The 21,253-nt window shown below is 48.7% G+C and overlaps 9 protein-coding genes and 1 non-coding gene across 10 annotated transcripts in view; 4 read left to right on the top strand and 6 right to left on the bottom strand.

Moving 5' to 3' along the window:
• Positions 1-254, top strand: part of CNBB3270 (hypothetical protein) — a gene marked incomplete at both ends in the record, with an annotated part of 8,831 nt that extends 8,577 nt beyond the window's left edge. Inside the window, one exon of the mRNA XM_772002.1 lies at positions 1-254. This exon is cut by the window's left edge and continues 250 nt beyond it. Within this exon, the coding sequence (XP_777095.1) occupies positions 1-254 (254 nt within the window).
• A 268-nt stretch (positions 255-522) lies between these two features.
• On the bottom strand, positions 523-3,711 carry CNBB3260 (hypothetical protein; the record flags this gene model as incomplete). The annotated part of the gene is made up of 3 exons (XM_772001.1): positions 523-947; positions 1,001-1,394; positions 1,459-3,711. The coding sequence occupies 3 exons, from the start codon at positions 3,709-3,711 to the stop codon at positions 523-525; spliced, it is 3,072 nt and encodes a 1,023-aa protein (XP_777094.1).
• Positions 3,712-4,445: 734 nt separating this feature from the next.
• CNBB3250 (hypothetical protein) lies at positions 4,446-6,035 on the bottom strand (the record flags this gene model as incomplete). The annotated part of the gene is made up of 2 exons (XM_772000.1): positions 4,446-5,352; positions 5,410-6,035. The coding sequence occupies 2 exons, from the start codon at positions 6,033-6,035 to the stop codon at positions 4,446-4,448; spliced, it is 1,533 nt and encodes a 510-aa protein (XP_777093.1).
• A 406-nt stretch (positions 6,036-6,441) lies between these two features.
• CNBB3240 (hypothetical protein) lies at positions 6,442-8,452 on the top strand (the record flags this gene model as incomplete). Its single annotated transcript, XM_771999.1, has 3 exons — positions 6,442-7,155; positions 7,410-7,716; positions 7,797-8,452. The coding sequence occupies 3 exons, from the start codon at positions 6,442-6,444 to the stop codon at positions 8,450-8,452; spliced, it is 1,677 nt and encodes a 558-aa protein (XP_777092.1).
• A 301-nt stretch (positions 8,453-8,753) lies between these two features.
• On the top strand, positions 8,754-10,727 carry CNBB3230 (hypothetical protein; the record flags this gene model as incomplete). Its single annotated transcript, XM_771998.1, has 1 exon — positions 8,754-10,727. The coding sequence occupies one exon, from the start codon at positions 8,754-8,756 to the stop codon at positions 10,725-10,727; it is 1,974 nt and encodes a 657-aa protein (XP_777091.1).
• A 154-nt stretch (positions 10,728-10,881) lies between these two features.
• CNBB3220 (hypothetical protein) lies at positions 10,882-12,039 on the bottom strand (the record flags this gene model as incomplete). The annotated part of the gene is made up of 7 exons (XM_771997.1): positions 10,882-11,314; positions 11,372-11,397; positions 11,451-11,526; positions 11,572-11,606; positions 11,665-11,764; positions 11,829-11,922; positions 11,982-12,039. The coding sequence occupies 7 exons, from the start codon at positions 12,037-12,039 to the stop codon at positions 10,882-10,884; spliced, it is 822 nt and encodes a 273-aa protein (XP_777090.1).
• Positions 12,040-12,468: 429 nt separating this feature from the next.
• CNBB3210 (hypothetical protein) lies at positions 12,469-13,573 on the bottom strand (the record flags this gene model as incomplete). The annotated part of the gene is made up of 6 exons (XM_771996.1): positions 12,469-12,754; positions 12,808-13,107; positions 13,168-13,269; positions 13,318-13,400; positions 13,442-13,476; positions 13,540-13,573. The coding sequence occupies 6 exons, from the start codon at positions 13,571-13,573 to the stop codon at positions 12,469-12,471; spliced, it is 840 nt and encodes a 279-aa protein (XP_777089.1).
• A 544-nt stretch (positions 13,574-14,117) lies between these two features.
• On the bottom strand, positions 14,118-14,224 carry CNBBt080. Its single transcript has 2 exons — positions 14,188-14,224; positions 14,118-14,153 (listed from the first exon to the last, which is right to left on the bottom strand). It is a non-coding gene; the product is annotated as a tRNA-Pro (tRNA).
• Positions 14,225-14,593: 369 nt separating this feature from the next.
• Positions 14,594-15,750, bottom strand: CNBB3200 (hypothetical protein; the record flags this gene model as incomplete). Its single annotated transcript, XM_771995.1, has 6 exons — positions 14,594-14,850; positions 14,908-15,039; positions 15,104-15,283; positions 15,338-15,396; positions 15,455-15,612; positions 15,664-15,750. The coding sequence occupies 6 exons, from the start codon at positions 15,748-15,750 to the stop codon at positions 14,594-14,596; spliced, it is 873 nt and encodes a 290-aa protein (XP_777088.1).
• Positions 15,751-16,429: 679 nt separating this feature from the next.
• On the top strand, positions 16,430-20,939 carry CNBB3190 (hypothetical protein; the record flags this gene model as incomplete). The annotated part of the gene is made up of 14 exons (XM_771994.1): positions 16,430-16,816; positions 16,894-17,609; positions 17,663-17,780; positions 17,836-17,978; positions 18,032-18,275; positions 18,333-18,440; positions 18,504-18,774; positions 18,833-18,894; positions 18,966-19,032; positions 19,107-19,536; positions 19,622-19,788; positions 19,839-20,294; positions 20,342-20,459; positions 20,525-20,939. 14 exons carry the CDS (start codon positions 16,430-16,432, stop codon positions 20,937-20,939), a joined length of 3,702 nt encoding a protein of 1,233 aa, XP_777087.1.
• Between the last annotated feature and the right edge of the window lie 314 nt (positions 20,940-21,253).

Below are 21,253 nucleotides of genomic sequence, written 5' to 3'. Positions count from 1 at the left end.
AGGAGATCATCGACAGTTTCGTTGCCCCCGCCCTTCCTCCCACACCTTTGGTGAGCATCATGATTCTTACGGTTCTTGAAGAATCTCCGGATGTGTTCTATGATCTTGATTGTGTGGAGGACATTGTGAGGAGAGTTATGAGCAGCATCAGCGCAGACAGCTCCGCGGCTGCCAGGCCCGCAAGGGAGGCCCGAGAACTGATGAGGAAAGGAAGGTATGGGGATGATGAGAAGGTGCAGACCTTGTTGCGGTAGAGTTTGTTAGAGAAGAAAAGGAAGAATGTGGTATAGTAACCCTCTAAAGGGTAGTGTAGAATTCTATGTTTCCAGCATTTATGCACCCTAGATTCATTGCAGTGTGAGAAACAAGAATACCGTGAAATTGATAACCATCAAAATTCGATTCTCATTATATCCCACATACCCATTACAAATCAAGGCGCTAATTATGGCTACAAACCTAATATGTGATCATACAAATCAACGTCAATCATGGTGTTGTCGAAACTCCCGTCCTACACTGTCAGGGATCAATCTCATGTGTAGCCCGTACGGGGCTATAAATCTTCTCCTCTGCCTCACCTTCCTGCTGATACCTCTGAGGTGGACTTGGAAACTTATCCACAAAACTGATAGCCATTGAGTCTCTATAACCATTGATCGTAGGCGACAATGGTATATCGCCTCTTGAATCTCTCCTACGAGTCCAAGACGGCGATCTTCCTTTTTGTTGAGGACTAGGAAAATTGAGAGAGTAAGAAGGATATGCGGGATTGACAAGATACCGTTGATGAGATACGGAAAATGTCACAGGCGACGGCAAGATGGAAGGGTTCTGGGCAGGGATAGTGCCTGATTCGGGAAGGGAAGGAGAAACTGGAGCAGAGATCGAGTCGGTTGATACAGATACCCGAGGAGGAGTAGATGGAGTATTTTGAGCAGAAAAGGCTTTGAGCAAAGTCAATGTTAAAGTCACAGACAGTTCGTTGACATCAACTTACTTTCAAAGGAATTTGCTGCCTCTTCACTCCCACCATTCTTTTTCGCATTTAATTTTCTTGGTTGGATATCCAGAGGTTCACCTATCGTGATCGGCGCTAAAAGTTTCTTAGGGCCGGAGGAGATAACATCATCTGCAGCCAAGGTTTGATCATTCAGCGGCATTTCGGGCGTCCCGATTTCCAAATACGTCCCATCATCGCTGCCTTCGGATACTGGACGAAATTTGCCCTCGGACAATTCTTGCTCCGTCTGATATACAACCGTCTGGGACTGTTTCACTTCGCCAGGACTACTAGTCTGTCGGGTGTAGGGAATGGCGGGTAGAGATGATGTATCATGGGAGGGAAGACTTGACGTAGTTTGTGAGTCAATAGGGGTTCGAAAGAACAATCCCTTTTTTGTAGCTTTGCGTCAGAACTAGGTAATCGGCTATATCGCGGAATCGCCAACCACTCACTTGAAAGTCTTCATCCGCGGCCGTACTTGGAGTATCACCCAACTTTGGATCGAACTCCTTCTTTCTGCCTTTCATTTCTGCTTTGGTGCAGGCCATCTCATCATTAGCACCGCCAAATGCGGTGGGCCCGCTCTTTTCTTGTTCGTCCATGACACCTACACTGGCGGCCGTTTCTCCCTTTCTCGCATTCGTATAACCACCATTAACAGACCTCAGAGAAGGGACTGGCAACACAGCAGACGAATTGTTGGCAGCTTCAAAAGCTGCAGATGTCGCTGTCGTATTCACATTGCTGATGTTTGTCGACGTCGACACCGCTAGAGGTTTAACAGGTGATATATTATATTCCTGCCGGCGGTAGCCCAATGGACTTTGGAGCGGCGATTGGAAAGCTTGCTTAAGACGTGCCCGTTGATGTTGCTTGGCTAAAAAGGCTCGTGCTTTTGATGATCCTGTAGACCCATTGGAAAGGCGTTTCTCCTCGATCGAATGTCTAGAATCTTGAGAATATCTGACTGAGGATTCAGGGGCAATCCGGCTAGTGTCAACCACAGGTGACAAGGGGGGTAGCGCTAATCCTTCATCTGCGTTTGCAGTTGCAGGACTTGGAGTATCAACCCGTTCCACGGGAGCTTGTGGGGCCTCAAAACCTCCCGTATCTGGCGATATCGCCACACCGATAGAATCAGGGCAAGGTGACACGGGCAGATCATTTGGAATGACGAGCAAGTCTGCCTCGGGCGGCAAATTAGGCAAAGGCTTTGACAGATCGAGTGGTGGCAGGATATTATTTGTCCTTTCCATCTTTGTTGCCCGTTGAGTAGGCGTTCCTCGGCCGACGACGACGACCAGACCTCTATCAGCAACGGAAGGTTGTTTAAAGTGTAATGATGGACCTGAATGAGGGGCCGGGGGTTGATTGCATGATGGCTTACTAGAGGCAAAGCTATTGAGGAGGTTTGGATGACTCCTAGTGTGGCCAGGAGTATACAGACCTTGAGGGACTGGAGACTCTGACCTATGGCGTGAAACGGAGTTGGAGGCATCAGGCCTTTTGGCCGGGAATCCATCGCGCTTGATAGTAGAGGCAGATTTGGCAAAGGTAAACCTTTCTGGGATCTCGCTTGGCTTCTCACTTGCAACGGGCTCCAGAAGCCCTCGATTTCGATCGTTTTTACGAATATCCTTCTCTGATACGGACGAGCCTCCACTGTGCCGTGTCCACCGGTTTCCCAACGATGTAGACCTTTTTCTCCCTTGTATGATTCCCAAATTCAAACTGGACATTGAGTTGCTCTTACCCCTTTCTCTGCTGCGACGTCGTTCTCTTTCTCGTGCTTTTGTGTTACCAACAGGTAGGGCATCTGGTGGCGGTTCTGCACGGCAACCTAGACTGATAGCTCGTCCTCTTCTCTCGACATAACCTGCCCATTCTTCCCTTTCCCTCATCCTTGCTTTACCATTCTCCAAAACTTTTTCAGTGTCATCGGACGTCGTCATTGTCGTAAGACTACCTATGCTGCTACGTCTGCCATGCCGGTCTTGCAGCGGTTGAGCAAGCAGATTAGGACGGGGGAAAATGAACAGCTCACTGCTGGAAGAAGGCTCCCATTGCCTAGGTTCTTCCTTGGTAGTATAAAGATCATGCTGCTGGTGTTTTGGCCGATGAGGAGCAGATACCGTCCGCTGTCGTTTCTCACGGTCCATATCCTGATGGTCAAGGAACGAACCGCGTGCGTACCTAGGAGTATCATCTCTGGTGCCTTTGGTACTTTCCCTTAATTGACGGTTGAGGGGAGAGAATAATATGTTGGGTTCCGCTAGGCCGGTTGGTACCGAGGTGTAAGATGGGGAGAGTGATGCATGGTGGGACTTGTTCAAATGTGATGACGGGGAGAGCGCCGAAGTGGATGCACCTCTTTGATGTCGAGAGTGGTATTTTCGACCTCCTGCAGCAGCGTTGACAAAGTCTTCCTGGCCTCGTCTGTTCCCTTTTCCGTGGGGTTTCAAGGTGGCGACATCTCCCAGACCACCTCCGCACATGACACTCAACAGATTGCCATGAGACGCCGATTTATGGGGAGCTCGATGACTTTTAGCTTCCGTTTCATTGGTTTGAACTTGGGACGGAGGCGATATTCGGCCAGTATAGGGGATGTACCACTCATCGGCCGTTGGCCGAGGCGGTACATCATCGGCAGAGGTAGTATGTGATCGACCTCGGATGTTGCTGAATTTATGGAGGATGTCCATGATGTGGGCCTGTCGTAATAATCTAGTAGATGGATGAGATGGCAAAGTACAACGGCAAAGTCAAAATAGATAGTTGGTTGAATGACTGGGAATGATGCCGTCTGTCGTCAACATGATGTACTTTGGTAGGGACCTATAGCAAAGGAGGAAATGACGTTTAACGCACCTTGTCGTTGACGCGAGTGGAGTCCACGACGAGGAGCTCTGTTATTTGTCTTCTATACGATATAATGTCTATAATACGATGAAAAATCGCGAGTAAAAGAAATGGAAGGGCGAAGCGGTAACGACAGCACGGAAGGAGAGATATCGTAAGGAGTGTCCCGAAGCCGTTCGAAGCTGAGATCGAGGTGGGGCGGGACGACTGTCTGCGGAAGCTGGGGCTATGTTTGGGGCACTGGCGGTCGCATGGCAAAGTGTGTGGCTTTGCACTGAGCAGCCCAGAGTATAAAGGGAGGCCGAGACCCAGAGTATAAGAGAATACCGATAGAGAAAATGGTAATGTTCCACTGTGAAGACGCGTTTTTGTAATCCAAATACACATGCATTACACTCCACTTACATATTCATCGCACTCTCATTAATACTTTCAACCACAGGTTTGTAATCAAGCAGCCTCCACTTTGTAATTCACCATTGCGTCACTACGTACTCCTAGCCTCATTTTCGACCACGGCGTGACTGACAAGAATATGACATACATATCGCAAGAGGGTTTACAATTGACTTTGTTCTCATCCCGAACTATCACTTCTCCAATTCCCACCGACCATCGGTCCCTGCCCTCCTTGCTGTCCTCCTAGAGGCGGACCCATGACGCCGGTGCTGTTCATACCTCCCAGTCCAAACACAGAGTTCAAGCCTTGACTCGCACTATGATTTCCTTTACCCATTTTCTGCATTGCCAGTTGCATCTGCATTTGCATCGGCATCTGATTTTGACGTAGAGTGTTCAAGTTCCCACCTGCACGAAGCTGGAGACCATTGGTGCCCGTCATGAATTGATCTCCACCTTGTCCCGAAGCGCCGCCTCCATTACCCTGCAGGTTACCGGGGAACCCTGGCAAATTGCTTAAAGAAGAGTTACTTGACTGTAAGGCGGCAAGTTGAGCAGGATTAAGGGACTGAAGCTGAGAAAGGAATGAGGGATTTAGACCTTGCGCTCCGGGAGGAACGGGCATGGGAGGAGGTTTAGTTAAATTAGGCGTTTGAGAAGGCGCAGGAGGTTGAGGGGCTTGATATGGAAGTTGGGCTTGCGGTTGCGCAGGAGGAGGAGGAGGAGGGAGGGAAACGTTGGAGGTCGTACCAGGCGTTGACTGAGCACCATCCACGGGCTGGGGATTGCCTCTTGATATCGGACGAGTATTTGTGGAAGGGGTAGAAGATGGTAAACTTGGGGGATTGATGGTAGGCGTTGGTTGGGTATTGGACGTTTCTGATTCTGGGTTTTTGACTGAACCATTGGGGATGCTTGGTCCAGCCTCAGCGGTTGACACCTTGCGCTTTTTGCTGGGCGGTGTCGGAGGCGGACTGCGCCCATGGGTGTAGTACTCGTCTGATCTACGGTCGTAGAGGAGTTGCTGAGTGGAAAAGTCCCATTGGGGTCCTCGGTCCTTGCGCGCCTGTACCAATAAAGAGTTCCTGCCGACAATGTCAATGGGGGATCAACATGTTGATTTAGCAACAAGATAAACACACCAATAGCTTGTGCTCTTTTTTATAGCCTCCTTTTCCTTTTCCGTCAACTTCTTTTCACCTTTTGGCTTGGTTTCTTCTACCACAATAGTAGAGACTTCTGGGACTTCGCCGTTTGCCAGCATTTCTTGTTCCCTCGCAATCTCTGCCAGGCGCTTTTGTCTCCGCTTCCAGTGAAGATGTGAAAGATCAGGCAATTGGTACTTCAACCTTGCCTCGAGCGTCGCGGGGCTCGCTGTCGGGGTACCGATACTGGCTGACGGCGTGCCGGGATTTGCTACAGGTGTGGATATGCCGGCGTGCAACGCGGTAGCCGCAGAGATGGGTGACCCAGGCGTGCCACCAACCGAGTCGTCCACGTGCGGTATTGAATGCTGTTGTTTCTCTTTCTCATCCCTTTTCTCAAGATCGTCATCCTTGTCGCCCTGATGCGGGCCCGGTGGGAGTTTGAGATACCGAACGCGGTACTCTTCGAGCTGGTCGGGAGATAAGAGGGACTGGATGTCGAGTTTCTGGCCGTTTTTTGCGGCGATACGCTGTGCTTCTAGGAGGACATCTAGGGATGGCGGCGGGGTTCTGGATGGGATGGGCGGCGGGAGGATAAGCTGTATAGTTTTTGAGTTGGGCATTTTTGTGACGAAGTGTATAGACAAGAGTTCGTTGTTGTTGCACAATACCGCTAATAAACTCATGAATATCCCGAAATGGGCCGGAAACCCCGAGTTTTAGGTTGGAAATGATTTTGTTCCCATGGATTAAATGGGAAAATTCGCCCAGAACCCGACGCAACGTTTGTACACCTTGTCATCGCTGCTCAAAAGGAGTGGTTTTTGTAAATAACTTTTCCCATCTTCAATTAAATCCCACACAAATAACATACAAAAAAAAAAACAAAAGAGTCTGCACTGCAGGACAGCACAGCGACTATTCACGATATATTCACGACCAACGACCATCTCCCAAGAAAGAGCGACGAACACGACCCATTCAATGAGGTTATAGCAATCACAGCCCGCAGACGATAGCGAACAGGCAATGCCAGCGAGAGAGGTGTATTTCAAAAGGCCAGCTACCAGATGCCAACTGGAAGAAATCCGCACAAGACATGATGGTCAGCAGCGAATTATGCAACTGGACTGCGAAAAGGGCTGCAGCAAGGGAACACAGCCGCGCCAGCGCTTAAACCGAAGATACAAGTCTCCAGACTTGATCAATATCTCAGTTATGGTCGTACTGCTTTGTATACTGTCCATGCTATCATCGGCGGTTGCGCAAACAGCAACCGGCTCGTCATCTTCAAAAGCCACTGCAACCTCTATTTTACCACGCCAGGCTTTTCCCGCAACCGTCTCTCTGCCACCACTTAACAGTTCTCATCCTCTTCTCCAGCTGGCACTCCCATCGACATCGTCCCTCTACCTGACGTTTTCAGTATGTTCACTAACATCCAATACGACGATTCTCCCAACTGTTTTGATCTCTACTTCCTCACCGGCCTCATTCAATCTCGGTTCAAAACCGATCAGAGACGCTTCTGCAGGCGGTGTACCCACCTCTTCCGGGGGTAAGGGGTATAATTACAAAAGTGGGAAGAATGGAGCTACATGGGAGTTAGCATGGAGTAGCGGATTTGGGAACTGGACTCTGAATGGGACCAGTGAAACTCAAGTTCATCTTTTGCTGGGACTAGGTTTGGGATCTGATGGCTCGACGTTGAATACGACCGGTGTGGGTAATGGCAACGTTGTAGTGCAGATGGGGGCTTCAACCAGTGGTAGGTAGTCTCTTTTTTTGGGTGAGTAGGTGGAGACTTTCGAGTTAAAACGTGAATAGGCCCCTTGCATGCGTTATCGGCGGTATATCCTCGACTTGGAGATACGACGTCTACTTCCGCTTTAATATTCTCCCCGCTTCTCTACTCCTCCCCCCAGCCTGAACCATCCTACCCGAACTATACACTTCCAGGTGCCCAGCTAGCCTTTCCAGACTTTTCATACTCTGAGCCACTGAACTCAAGTCTGTCGAGCAACTTGACTCTCATCGTGGTACCCACAAATTCTTCTCCTACTTCCACTGGTTTGGACAACTCTATATGCGCCATAAATGCTGCTTCTGCGAACAGCAGTGTCTCAGGAGCGAATAACACTATTCTACAAAGCTTTCAGCCGGAATGGATGACTGTTGGCGACGAGCAAGGATTTAGGAGTTATTGGGTATTGGGCGACTTGACTGAGCAAGGAAATTATACAGCTTGGCTGAGCGATGATAACGGCGTGTTGAGCCAGCCTGCTTGGTTTGCGACCAAACCAGGTACGTCAATTTATTTCTTTGGAAGCGGGGTGTCAAAAAGTTCATGCCCACGAACTGCAAGCTGACTGCAGTCATTATAGCCGATTTTCCGTGTCAGTTGGTCCTGCCGAATGATGTATGCCCCAACCTGGGCTACTCTGCGCCTCTTGATGCAAATTCTACGACTGTCACTTCTCCGTCAGGAGAGACAATCTCGTCAACATCGCCTATCCAGACACTCCCCGACGAACTTTTAGAATTGATCATTCAAAACCTCGAGGCATTTTCCACCACTTTATTGTCTCACGCATGTGGAAGGGATCTATTTTCACATGTGTCATCATGCCTAGACTGCTATTCTGCTTACAGAGACTGGTTGTGCCGGATAGTGGTCCCGCAATGTGGTGACGCGAACGGTACCACGAGTGCTACAGCCATCGAGACCGCCACAAGCACAAGCACAAGCAGTGGCACTTTTCCCACACCATCGACTGTCCTTCGTACGCCATCTTCACCTCGTAATCCGTCACTTCCTATCCCGGCATACTCGTATTATGAACTACTCCCCTGCATGTCGACCTGTAACAGGGCCGATCGCTCATGCCCGGTAACCATGGGCATCAGGTGCCCGAAACGCAAGGTGAATGCCGCAAAGAGCTATGCGTTTGTGGGAGACGACCATAGTTATGGTGACGGGAGCGCAGAGCAAGGGGTCACCGCACAAGATCGCTGGGGAAATAGATGGTGTAACGGATAGAGTAGAGGTGTGATTAAAGCCATGTTATGTTGGTTGTACAGTAGTATGTATTGCATAATAGGATATGCATGTGGGATTCTTGCATGCATACACATCCCGCCTGCTGTTATTTTGCGGCTATGTACGATTATGACATACATAGTGTAGAACACAACGCATGATCGAGTAATCATCACGTTATGCCAGCCTCGGCCAAGTCCCCCGTTCCCGCTTGTGTACCGCAGACTGCTTTGTTGACTTGTATATTCACATTCGCATCTCTTTTTCTCTTTCCCTTTCCCCCACTTCACTCCCCGCAAGTATGCCATCCCCCAAGTCTCCCCTTTCTGTCCTCCCTGCGAACCCCATCCACTCCAGAAACAGCCACCACAAACGAGTACCACGCCCGCTCGCTCCGCCCGGGCAGCAGGTGCCAGCGACCGACGCTCCCGGGCACGCCAGAGATGCGGCAGAGACGGGTATGGCAATGACCGTGGGGATGGTACCCTCACCAGCTGGCCCAATGAGGACCCTAGCAGAGGCCTATGCCGACGCCCATACTCACCTGCATCCTTACCCCAACCATCCACCTCCCGCCGCTCCATCATTAGCACCACGACGTTCCGAAACGCTTCCAGTTAAGGACGCCAAAGAACGGGAACGAGAACGGGAAAGAGATAGAGACAGGGAGAAGAAACCTCTATTTGATTGGTTAGCCCGTAAGCTAACCACTGCCGGTCGGCGTCCTGGCATTGAGACTACAATGTCACCCAAGCAGCCCAGATCGAGAACGAGGTTGACAAGTATGCCGAAACCCCGAGCACTAGGGCTTTCGGGGGGAAAAGAGGAAAAGGAAACAGGAAGGGGAGAAAGTCGGGCCAGAATGTCCAGGGCAGATACATTTCCCAGCGTATCGTTCTCAATTTCAAGTGCTGCAAACACGCTTGACCGTGAACGCCGACGAGAAGCTAATAATCCCTACCCTTCACTCCCACTTGGGCAGGGCTTGAGGGGAAGACATAAGCAGGGGTTCATGGACGATGCGATGACATTGAGTACGACGCTGAGTGGTGGCTATAGCGCGGAAAATGATGGAGCCAGTGGTAGTGGACACGGGACGGCAAGTCGAAGGTCGAGCCAAAGTGGTGTTCTGGATGGTTTTGAAGAAGGTGATAGTGGCAGAGCAGATGATGATGCCAGCCTGAGACCGTTCCCGCCATCTGTTCGAGAGTCGCCAACGCTTTCTTCATACAGATCCAGATCAAACTCAATGCTTCATCATTCAGCTTATAGACGAACAATATACTCTGTCTCGTCTGCTGGAGGACTGGATGAAGATGGGGCAAGCTGTGACGGCAGTGAGGACGATGCAGATGAAGATGCACAGGGAGCAGACGAGGGAAGAAGCAGGCAGCGGAGGGTGAGCAGAGATGGATCGACGAGCACAAAACCCACAACGTGCATATCATTCGACTCTGGTCCTGGAATCGCTCATATTGCCCAAGGGTCGCATCCCAACGCCTCTCATAGATCTGCTTCTCAACATTCGTTGACCCAAACGGGTGGTGGGGAAAGCATTCCGAATATCCATACCTCCGAAGCGAGCACGCCTGTATCTCCGACGTCTCCTACTTCTACATCGCCCGCAAGCCCTCCACAACCAGCCCTAGGGTTACTTCAAGCCCCGAAACATACAAACCCTCATCCCGGACACAATCCACATCCATCATCCCCCCCAGACCCCAACGCTTCCACGTTGACGCTTGCATCATCCAACTTCGCATCGTCTCACACCCCTGGCGCAGGAGGTACAAGGAGCAGAGATAATGGGCCATCAAGCGTAATAGCTTCCCCAAGCGTTCTAACATGGGCTGAGCCGTCGTCCACCCCGCTCTCTGTTGCAGGTGGCGTTGAGCGTGAAAGAGATCGTGACCGATCTGCAGCCGAATATCCCCCTTCTATCCAGACTATGGGTCACCTCTCACTCTACGCGCCTTCGGTCTCAGTGTCTCTTCGTGGGGGCTTAAGGGGGGTAAGTGGAGAGCGCGGGGAAGGAGGAAGAGCCGACAGAGATGCCAGTGTGCGAGCAGTGAGGAGAAAAGGGAGTTGGGAGAGTTATGAGAGTCGGTGGAGTTGGAGAGGCGCCGGCGCCGGCGTCGGTCCTGGCGCAGGCCCAAGTAATGCCGGGACATCCCAAATAGCGGGGGCGATGACAAGCGGGGAAAGGGACAAGGGCGCAGCAGGTGCGAACGAGGGGAAGGAATTGGAAAGGGTACCCGAAAGTCCCCTGTTGTAGCAGTGAATAAATCTTAATTTCGTTAGTCCATGTCCGCCCCAAGATTGTACAAATTTGTCCTAATTATATCTGATCACATGTAGATGCAGTAACCTGTACATTCATATCATACAACACCCCACCCTTGCTTGCGTCTTCTTCCACCCTTTCTCTTTTACACACTCCACCATAGACTTGCAACACCCTTGGCATATCCGACAATCTCATTCCCGCTCAGCTTACTCTCCCCATAAATTCTGTCCACAAAGGTGATCGGAACCTCTCCCACAGTGTAACCCAAAGCCCGCGCTCGAACGATAATCTCCATCTGGAAAACGTAACCCTTGCTCGTGCATCTAGAGATGATGTCTTTGATGACGTGCAGGCGATACAGACGGAAACTGCCAGTCAAATCACTAACGCCGGGGGTGAGGACGGTATCTGCCAGGTAGTTGGCTCCGCGGGACACGAGTTTACGCTTGAGATCCCATCCGTAGACCCCACCAGGACCAAGCCCGATAGAAAGAGAGGAGGCAGTAGGTTTAGGAGACGGATGAGAGGAATATCGAGTCCCCGTGACAATGTCGAGGTTGTGGAGTTTTTGAAGCCTAGCAACGTCAGCTATAGTGGTTTATTTACGAAAAAAAAACACTTTTGAGGCTTACTTGATGAATTCGGGGATGAATTTGGGCTGCAGCAATATAAGCATGTATCACGCGGTTTTTCGCTCAAGGGAAACCATACATGATGTGAGAAATCGGCATCCATGATAATGACAAAGTTGCCAGTGCAATAATTCAACCCATGGACATACGCCGTCCTGCTCTCATCAGTATTCGACTTTGTTAGTAGAAGCAGAACTTACCCGAGACCAAGCTTACCCGCACGGGGTTTCAAGACCTATCAATATAATATCAGTCTATCTTTGCGGTTGATTCAAAAGGCGTGAAAAACTCACAATCTTGTCCTCTCCGTAAATTCCAGCAAGCTGCTTGGCAATTTCTTGGGTCCCATCCGGACTGGCATCGTCGACAATGACAATTTCCCAGTTGATTCCGCTGTGCCCCGCAATGTGAGCCTTTCTTTTCCCCATCAAATTACTAGTAGGACAATAGTGCGCACTCAGTTTCAAACGTTTTGGCCAGGAGCCAAACAATTACAGGAAGGTTCTTTCTTTCATTATATGTAGGTAAAATGACAGAGTACTTATCGGTAGCTGGTCAATCGCAGGAGTGTCAGAAAGAGCTGACCAGCAGTGATTCGGAGAATACGTACGAGATGGGGCGGTTTGAGCTGCGACTGAGGGCATGTTTATGGCGTAGGATTCGGACATGGAAGGCCTGAGAGGTGCAATACTCATTTGAACAACCGAACGAGAGAGCAATGAAACCAAAACACCCATCCTCGCAGCGAGCCGACGCTGTGGGATTCGGCTTCGACACGTCGAAAGGCCGAGACGCGCATGTTACGTAATATATGAGAGAGGGTTCGAGGTCGAACCGTCGAAGAAGACCTCACGAACATGGTTATACATGAAAACAATAAAGGGACTCAGCTAACTCTCTATAAGGGACACTTTGATACAGCCATAGCCTTCCAAACATTACTTTCAAACATCGTAAAAGGCCTGAAGACCGAGCTTCCGCTAGCCACATTCAATTTCACCTGCATCTTTCTCGAACTGGGAAAGCGCTAAACTTAGACATGACTACCTGAAACATTTCCAAAAATGTCTTAGGTCTTTCTTCATCTTATCTGGTGATCAGCGAGTCGTGTAACCTCCATTTGCTGGGACGTGCAAAATGTCAGCAACGAAGTTCCTTGTCATCTCATAAATCGACTTACAGAAGATGACTTGTCCGGTAATCCACTTATCCTTGCAAAGGAACTCCACCAATGGTGCAATATCTTTAATATCTGTGAGCCGTCCTGTGAGCGCCTGGCTTTTATGGAAAGCAACGGCATCTTCAGTCTCTTGCCCGTAAAAGAAGGGAGTGTCCATTGGCCCCGGAGCCACACAGTTGACCCTAATATTCTTAGGCTGAAGCCTATAATATATAAATGTCAGTTCTAGTATATCAATGGAGCTCTCCTGACTTACTCCTTGGCAGCCGACTTAGTGAACCACTCTACAGGAGCTTTACTGCCTTGATAAGTTGAATAACCAGGCGCAAATGCTCCAAGGAGTGAAGTCACGAGTGATATAATCGTGCCCCCCTCGTTGAGATTCTTGGCCGCATGCTTGATAAAAAAGAAGGCACACTTTGAGTTGACTAGGAACATGTCGTCGAATCCTTGCTCTGTTGTTTCAACGATAGGCTTTTTAAGAACCTTACCGACCGTATTGATGGCGATATCGAACTTGGACACTCCAAGAGCAGCTGCTGCGTCTGAGAAGAGTCTATCAGGAGTGATATCAGCAGCTGCTCAAACAGTCAATGGAACGTGAGACGAAAATCACTTCTCAACTGATGCCTCAGTGGTAAGATTGGCCTGGAAAGCAGCGGCTTTGACCCCATACGATCCGAGTGTCTTCAATGTAGCTTCTGTCTCGGACTTGGAACTGTTCATTTATCAATAATCATACCTGACTGGCCAACAAACAATTTACCTGGCCGAGTTGTAATGGATCGCAACGTTGACTCCCTGCTTGGCGAGAGTCTTCGCAATCTGCGAGCGAAGCAGGGGTTTAATCTTAGCCACTCGCAGTACAAGCAACTGTTGTTCGGGCTTACCAAAGCACCAAGATTCTTACCACCGCCAGTGATGACTACAATCTTGGTTCAGCATCTGCACGGGATAACAATATTAGGATGAAGAAAGCCGTATTCACCGGCAGCTTGGCCTCCGAGATCAGTTGATGACATCCTTGTGTTTCTGCTGAAAGTTTTTTATGCGTGGTTTATTGCTCTCTGTTCTACAATGACGGCAAGTTTATCTTGCAGGAAGCGGGAGGTACATGTTAGCAGCCTTTTCACGCAGCTTCTTAAATATGCGTTATGTCTATAGCATTTTTCTCTCCTAAGACATAGAGCCCTTCCGCCCCGTTCGTTATCCGGAAGCCGAGGTGGAGGTGGGTGGAGACCGTATTTTACTACACTTTGGTTCTACTTCCTCCACCTTTTTCCGCCGTATCTTAAATATTCGGACCCGTGTTTTATTGCCCGCGGGATGCGAAATCTATCATAATTAATCACTTCCTTTCACGACGGGCCCAGCGAACGAGTCTTGTTTTTGCGCTACGCCCGCAGCAGTGTGTAGTAGCGTAACATTAGTTGCATATCTTATTTGCATGCGTGACATGCATAAACATTGTTTGATAACTACTGATATACATGAACACACTATTTAGATGTGCTAATAAATATCGAAAACACAGTGGAATTGAAGAACAACAAAAAAATTAAATTTGGGCCCAACTGGGAATTGAACCCAGACTACATCCAAACTATGCAACCTCAAGTTGCGGGAAGAATAACGATCCCGAAGGATGCGTGCGACGATTACACTATTAGGCCTACAACTTAAAATGCCGAGATCTGTACACCATTATATAGACAATGATCGTGATAGCCTATGTGGAAGGAGTGGACAAATAAATAATATGTCAATGTCACACTCGATAACAGTTTTCACGCCTGCCTTTTGGATTTTGTTGGGTTTCATAACGCGCTTGCCGCTTTTGTATATAGGCACTTGTATACAGGGGGACAGTTCCATGTCATAATGCCGATCGCAATAATTATCGTTTCTATCCGCCAGGTGAACGTTGTCCCATCAAAGATGCACATAATTACATTATCTACCTACTGCCTCGTCTCAATATGCCAACTTCCCCATGTGCTCAATAAACAATATAACAGCTCCTCATCCCAGTCCAAAAACATTCACGGCACAGCTATGTGAGCTACATTCACTTTTTTGATGTCTCCATCCAGATAATGTCTTCCCAAAACCTGTTTTGTAAATTGTCCAAAGGTCTCGCCATTCTCCCCGATCACGTCTTCCACGTCTGGTTGAAGGAAAAATGCAAAAGTTTCCCTTGAAAATAGAATAGTGGAAGATGATCGACCAGAAACGAAATGTGGAGTCGCCGACAGGCGATGCGATGTGAGAAGTGAGAGGGCTTCACCTGTTTGGAAAGCTATTTTTGATCAGCCGACGCCTTGGATATACCCAGTATATATATGTGAAGACCTACCGAGACAGTCTTCGGGGATAGAAACTTTGACTGGAGTATCACTCTCACGAGGGTAAATCCACAAGCCTGTCGTATCCGATGGATTCGGTACAATTTGTGGTGGATCAGAAGTGTCAAAATACATCGCAGAGCCTATCCCATGACATAAGCGATCGGCAACGACTACAGGTAGAAAGAAATGGGGTAGAAAGCTTACAAAGTCCAGTAAGTAAGGAGTGGTCCAGATGAGCTCCACAAAGAGCATCATTAAACATATTATTATTTATGAGTAGATTGGGATCCTCTGGATAATAATGCAAGAGACGAGCTTTACTGGATTTGGACTTCGCAATCAATGAACTAAGGGTGCCTTCGGGGTTAGCCAATGTTGGCGTAACTACGCCAAGGTCAGCACGAATCAGTATACAGTAATTGGGTCCAAATAACTCACCAAAATCATCACAGACCCGTGCAAGTAAGATGCCGACGTCGAATATCAGCTTTCCGAGTCTAGGTGTCATTCAAAAGTTAGTGATATGAGGCACAAGCGATGATTAGGCTAGCTTACGCTTTGAATGTCTGTTCGAAATCTTCGAGGCCGGGCATTCCTTTTGGCCAGATGTTTCCAGCATAGTATTCCGGGTATGCCAGTCGAGTTTCGTCGGAGACAATTGGGTAATCCATGAGTGGATTGGCGTAATATGAACCCTTTTGTACGTCTGGACGCTATAGATTAGATGAGCAAGGATAGACAGTCTGAATTACGCATGTGTTTACCCCATTCATGATTTCTTTGCCATGAGACCAGCCAAACATATAAGACGTTTCTGGCTTTTCTAGCTTCGCGCGTTCTCTTTCTGGCATGTTTGCAAATCGGTGAGCTAATCGGAAGAGTTTCTCGCGAAGATAATGGAATTGTGGGGGTAGGTCTGCAAACGCTTATCAATACATTGCCTCCGTCGATCCCACGATTTGGACTTGCCAGAGATAAGAACAATACCCAGTGCGCCCTTGTGAGTCCCCAGGGCATGGAATACTTGCTGTTGCAGGTCTTCCTTTTTACCGTCGAAGGCAAGAGCAGAGTAAGGGATTGTTAACGGCTTGATATGCGACATAATTCAGCGGCTGGTTCTTATATGTATAGGTATTGCTCCTCAGTGATGAAATCGATTAGACAGTAAGCAGTTCTGCAACATTAGCCAATGACACTTTTTTGAATTCATCAATCATCCGTGGCGCGCGTGTCGCGTTCGGATGGGTCATTCGCCGTCGTAAAACAGCAGTCGCCAGAAATCTCGGTGATGTCCGACGGTAGTTTCTGGTGGAGGTAGATTACGTATTGATCCGGCTTTCGATGTTGACTGCTGGTGGTTTGCCGGTCGTCATGTCTTCCAGTTCCGGCTTGTTCGCGACTTAACAAGCCATCCACAATTCTTTCTTCCAGTGGAACCGTTGAAGATGAATTCATATCCAGGAGAGGTGAGAATACACCCCAAGATTTATACTGACAAGTGGTTAGTTCCTCGCGCACCCGCAGCCACTTATGTTCATTGCCGGACTCTCACCGCCTGTCGTCTCAAATCCGAACGTAGGCCGAGAAAGAAGCTCTTCGACAGTCACGACAGACTCGACTAGGAGACCTTCTGGCGGAGCATTCTTGGACACCACCGTCCCTGCACCTTCACCATCCCCCACGGCCGAAGAATCACTACCCAAATCGCCTAATGTTGATACGGATCAAATTGGAGAGGGTATACTGGACGTGCAGCAACGAGACGAGGAAGGGAAATGGCAGGTAGATGAGCGGGATCAACAGTTCGACGAACTCGTGGTTAACCTTAGAGGTGCTTTGTCCAAGATGGCAGCGAAAGGAAGAGTATGGCTAGATCCGAAGGGCAGAAAAGAATTCAGAATTCTGTTAGTAGAGAAGGTGTGTGCATTGCCTTCCAAAAGACAGCGCCTTACGATTAATGTGTAATGAAGGATGTTCGCTTGCCCATGCGCAAGGTCAGCACTTCTACTACGGCTCCCAGTCTTAGTGACCCATCAGCGCCGACTGCTCCACACTCTCCACTATCTCCGCTGGTTCCTTCTTCCCCTCTTTATCCTGACGGCCTCATAGCCCCGGTATGGGTCCGCAAGCACGCCGAACTGATCCCATCTGTCTTTGTATTGTTTCTCCGGCTGTATGAATTACCTACCCGACATATAACATCCGATGAAACAGCCGAGGAGATCCAAGCGCGAGAAGCAGAAGAAAAACAGAAAGAAAGGGAAATGGACGATCTTTTGATCAAGGAAATAGGAGATCGAAGAAGAAGACTGGGTGAAAGGGGAATTAAGCTCACCGTAGTCCTTATGGCAAGCTCCCAAACACTTGACTCGCCTGCGCTCGATCCTCGACTGTCGTACCTGCGTCGCGCATCCGCCCTATCCTCCAAGGCTTCGCTGTTTGTTCTCTCTCCTGTTTCTGCAGATCAACTTCCAGATTTCGTTTTATCACTTCAAGATGCTCTTTATGAATCTTCTATGGATTACTACAATGCGCATGCCAAGAGGGTTAGGAGAAAGAGAAGTAGGGTACCGGCGAGTATGCCTATACACGCACCGACGACCACCGCACAAGGTTTCAAGGTGTTGGGCCCGCAAGGTTGGGCTGTGAGGTATGATTGGAAAATGGGCTGGTTTGCAGAAGTCAGGGGTGAAATAGACGTTGCGAGAAGGTAAGTCTCCATTCATCCCTTATAGGATAAAATGCTAAAGCTTCCGAAAATAGACATTATGAGGATTGCTGGAATGAGCTGGCGAAAATGTTTTCGTCTACTACAACGCTTCCTCCGAGGACCAAAAGATGGGCTGAAGCCAAGGTGCTAGCTGATTGTGTGGCCGTCAGGGTGAGTTCACCACCCATGACAATTAGTTGCAAGATACCAATGAGCTCCTTTGTAGATCTGCAAGCTCTCACTGTATGAGGGTGACGGATCAAGAGCGTTGAACTCTTTTCACGTCCATCTCAAGAGATTTGGAGATCTTTCAAGGGGGTGGGGGATCGGTGAAGAAACTTTTGAGTTCTGGAGCTGGGTTGCAAGACAGTGAGCCAAACGTAGCACCTCTTCCGGATTGATGGCTTACGAAGATGCTACAGATACCGTGTCTTCGCCGAATTACTGGAGATGGCTCAACAACACAACCTTCGCATTATTACTCCGCCCCCTACTTTCCCAACGCTTGAATCTTCGGCAGCGCCTCAATCTCTTTCATACCTTGCCACCCCTATATCTTCTCAAAACCCAACACAGGTACTTCAACATCCGGCCTATTATTACTATACGGCTGCTTGCGGAACTTTAAAGAGACAGGAGAGATTCCAAGAGGCATTAGATGCCGAAGTAAGTTGAACATTGTTCTTCAGCAGATAGCTGCTGACAAGTGTCGAACCTCGAAAGAACGATGCGATGGGGTCCGAAGCTGCAAAAACCAGTGGATACGTCTCTTCCACTGCTCCCGGATTCGCAAACGAAAAGAAGGTCGACCATGCGGCTCTGGTGATTGAGGTGTGTCCCGCGAAATCGACATATCTGTCGTCTATTGCATTAATACTGACACACATTGTACAGCTCTTTTCAAAAGCGTACTCTCTCCTCAAAGATCTTCCGTCGCCTTCAAACCGCACCGCACTCTATATTGCTTATCGCATAGCTGAGACATACAACTTTTCAGGACAACATGAGATGGCCATTCGGTTTTTCGATCGTATCTCTCATAGTTTCAAAAATGAAAAATGGACGGAGCTTGTCCAGGGAATCAGAAAAATGTGGTATGAGAGTGCCAAAGCGGCCGGTTCTGTAGACGGTGTAGGAAAGCTCTTGTTGGAGATGATGTGTGCTGGTATGTGCGAAACAGACCATGCGGTCGAGCTGGGAACTAAATGTTTTTTTTTGTGTAGGAAGCGGGATCAATGACCAAGAGCGAGAAGGGCTCCAGGAGGAGTTTGTCACGTTGTTAAAGGTATTTGAAAAACAGTTCGACTAATTCAATCAGATAGAATCATACTAATTTGACCATGACTCCTTGAACAGACCACCAGCCCCTCAAGTACGGATCCAAAAGTGATTGACATGGATGGACCTTCTGATTCAGAACTACGTGAGTAGTCGCCTATTGGATGCCCATTGCACAGGGGAGATGGGGGAGTCGGGCTAACTTTGCTTGACAATCAGTGGATGTTCGAGCTGGATTTTGGCAAGCTGAAAGTGTGGTATCCAAATCTGTACCCTATCAGGTAACGCTTCGCTGTCCTGACAATGTGATTATTGGTGATCTCGAATTCAACAATCTGGGAATCCGCTTCTCAGACGAACGGCCTCCTGTTACAATTGTTTCAAGCAACTCGGTTGAGGACGAACCAATTCAGGTCATCACCGCCGACTCTGGCCAAGCGTCTCTGAGATGGCGACCCAAGCAGATCCTCGTTATTAATGGGCAGCTTGCGTCTTCGCTAGAGAGTGAAGTACAGATAACATCAATCAAGTTGGTCTTGAAACAGGGATCTTGGGCGTTTGAATTTGTCTTTATCCCCGGGGAGATATCTGAATGGACAACAAAAAAAGGTGTTTCAGACTGCGGAGAGAGGCTGGCAACTTCCGTCTTGTAAGCATTTTGACATTCTTCTGTTTTTCTTTTTTATTTTTTGGTGGCAATGAAGGGAATTGTGCTAAGCGTTACTGATTCGAAGTTTCGGCCCACAACCGCATGCCGTTGATCTTCAAGTCTCACATCATCCTTTAGCTTTTGTGGGTGAGACATTACCCATAGAGGTGAAGGTGGCAAACAACGACGACAGGAAGATGAACGTCGCCCTGTCGGTTTTCTTGCAGCCAACAGACGATGGGGAGGACGATGGTGAGTTTCATGACCCATACATGGGAGTCCTTTGGAAATCGCTAAACAAGGTGCACCGCTAGGATCGAGTATTGAAGCGGGTGAAAACCGAACTTCAACACTTCTTCAGAACATCTCCCTTGGTCTTCTGGAACCTGGCGCATCATCATCTCAATCCATCAAGCTATTTGTCCCCAAAGAATGTACCAAGATTGTCGACTTTTCTGTACAATCTACGACCTCAATTCCTTCTCCCGGCAACTCGCTCGACACATTCCCCACTTTAGACAGAACGGAAGAGGTCAGCCGTACAGTGGTCATACCCGTTCCGAGGCCATTTGTGGTTGAAACCAGCGTCAAGTTGACACATAAAGGAAAAATAGGCGGTGAAGGGGTTGTGGGAATGACTGTCAAAGTAGGAGGACCTAGGGTGATGATCGTAGAGGGTTTGGAACTGGTTGGAAATGCAGACGATAGGGAGGTCAAGATGAGGTCAAGCTCACTTGAAGGTGCACAATTCCCTGAAGGTAAGGGCGCTTTCTATATTTTTTATTGCATCTAATGTGGGTCATAGAATGGAACGACGAAACCGCATATGGTGTTTGGGCGGTGTTCGACTTGGCACCAGGTCATAGAGGGGCTGCGGGCAACCCAGTGCAGATACCCGCTGAACTTGTTTTCACGTGGCGAAGGTGAGCACTCATCTGTCAGTTTCAGTTAGATCAACCTTCAGCTAAATTGTGCCCAACATTGCCAGTAGCGCATCTTCCGACTTGTTGATCACGACAAGACACCCCCTTCCACCGCTCTTCATCCCCCCTCCGACGGACTCTTTCCTTATTTCGACACTCCATCTTCCAACCCCTCCTATCGTCCCACCTCATTCTACCTTCCCCCTCTCCGTCACAGTCCTGAACACCCACCCTAATTATACATCGTCTCAAGTGTCGGTCACTGTCGACACGGCGGAAAACTTTGTTTGGGTAGGAGACCGCAATGTTCGATTACCTGATATCCTGCCTGGGAAAGAAGTGGAGGTGAAGCTCGAGTGTATTGCTCTTGGAGGGAGCGGATGGGTCAAGGTCCCCAAGATAAGCATTTGGGATGGAACGGGAGAAGAGAGGGAAGAAGTACAAATTCGAGGAGATGGGACAATATATATACAGCCATGATATAGCGGGACGTAGTTAATGCTTATATGCATGGACAGGTAGAAGGAGAGGGGTGTTTATGGTACTATGACAGCAGTGGTTGGAACGTAACAAGATTACGCGATCTGCTTTTGATTTCCTCGTTGTCCTACTAAGTATGGTTTAGAATAGAGGCACTGCTCGATGGTCTAGCCGTACAAGTTGAAACATGTTATATGATGGGCGTGAAGTCTGAAAATATATACGAATGCTGTACGTACGTAGTAGGAGTTGCCGAAATCCGCAAGTGATATTTGGTGTATCCAGCAGAAAACCAGTTTGAAACTAGCAAAACC

This window comes from Cryptococcus neoformans, chromosome 2 (genome assembly GCF_000149385.1).
Source record: "Cryptococcus neoformans var. neoformans B-3501A chromosome 2, whole genome shotgun sequence".
In the NCBI taxonomy this organism is placed as follows: domain Eukaryota; kingdom Fungi; phylum Basidiomycota; class Tremellomycetes; order Tremellales; family Cryptococcaceae; genus Cryptococcus; species Cryptococcus deneoformans.
Note: the sequence above shows the minus strand (reverse complement) of the source record. Positions and strands in the feature narration are given on the sequence as shown.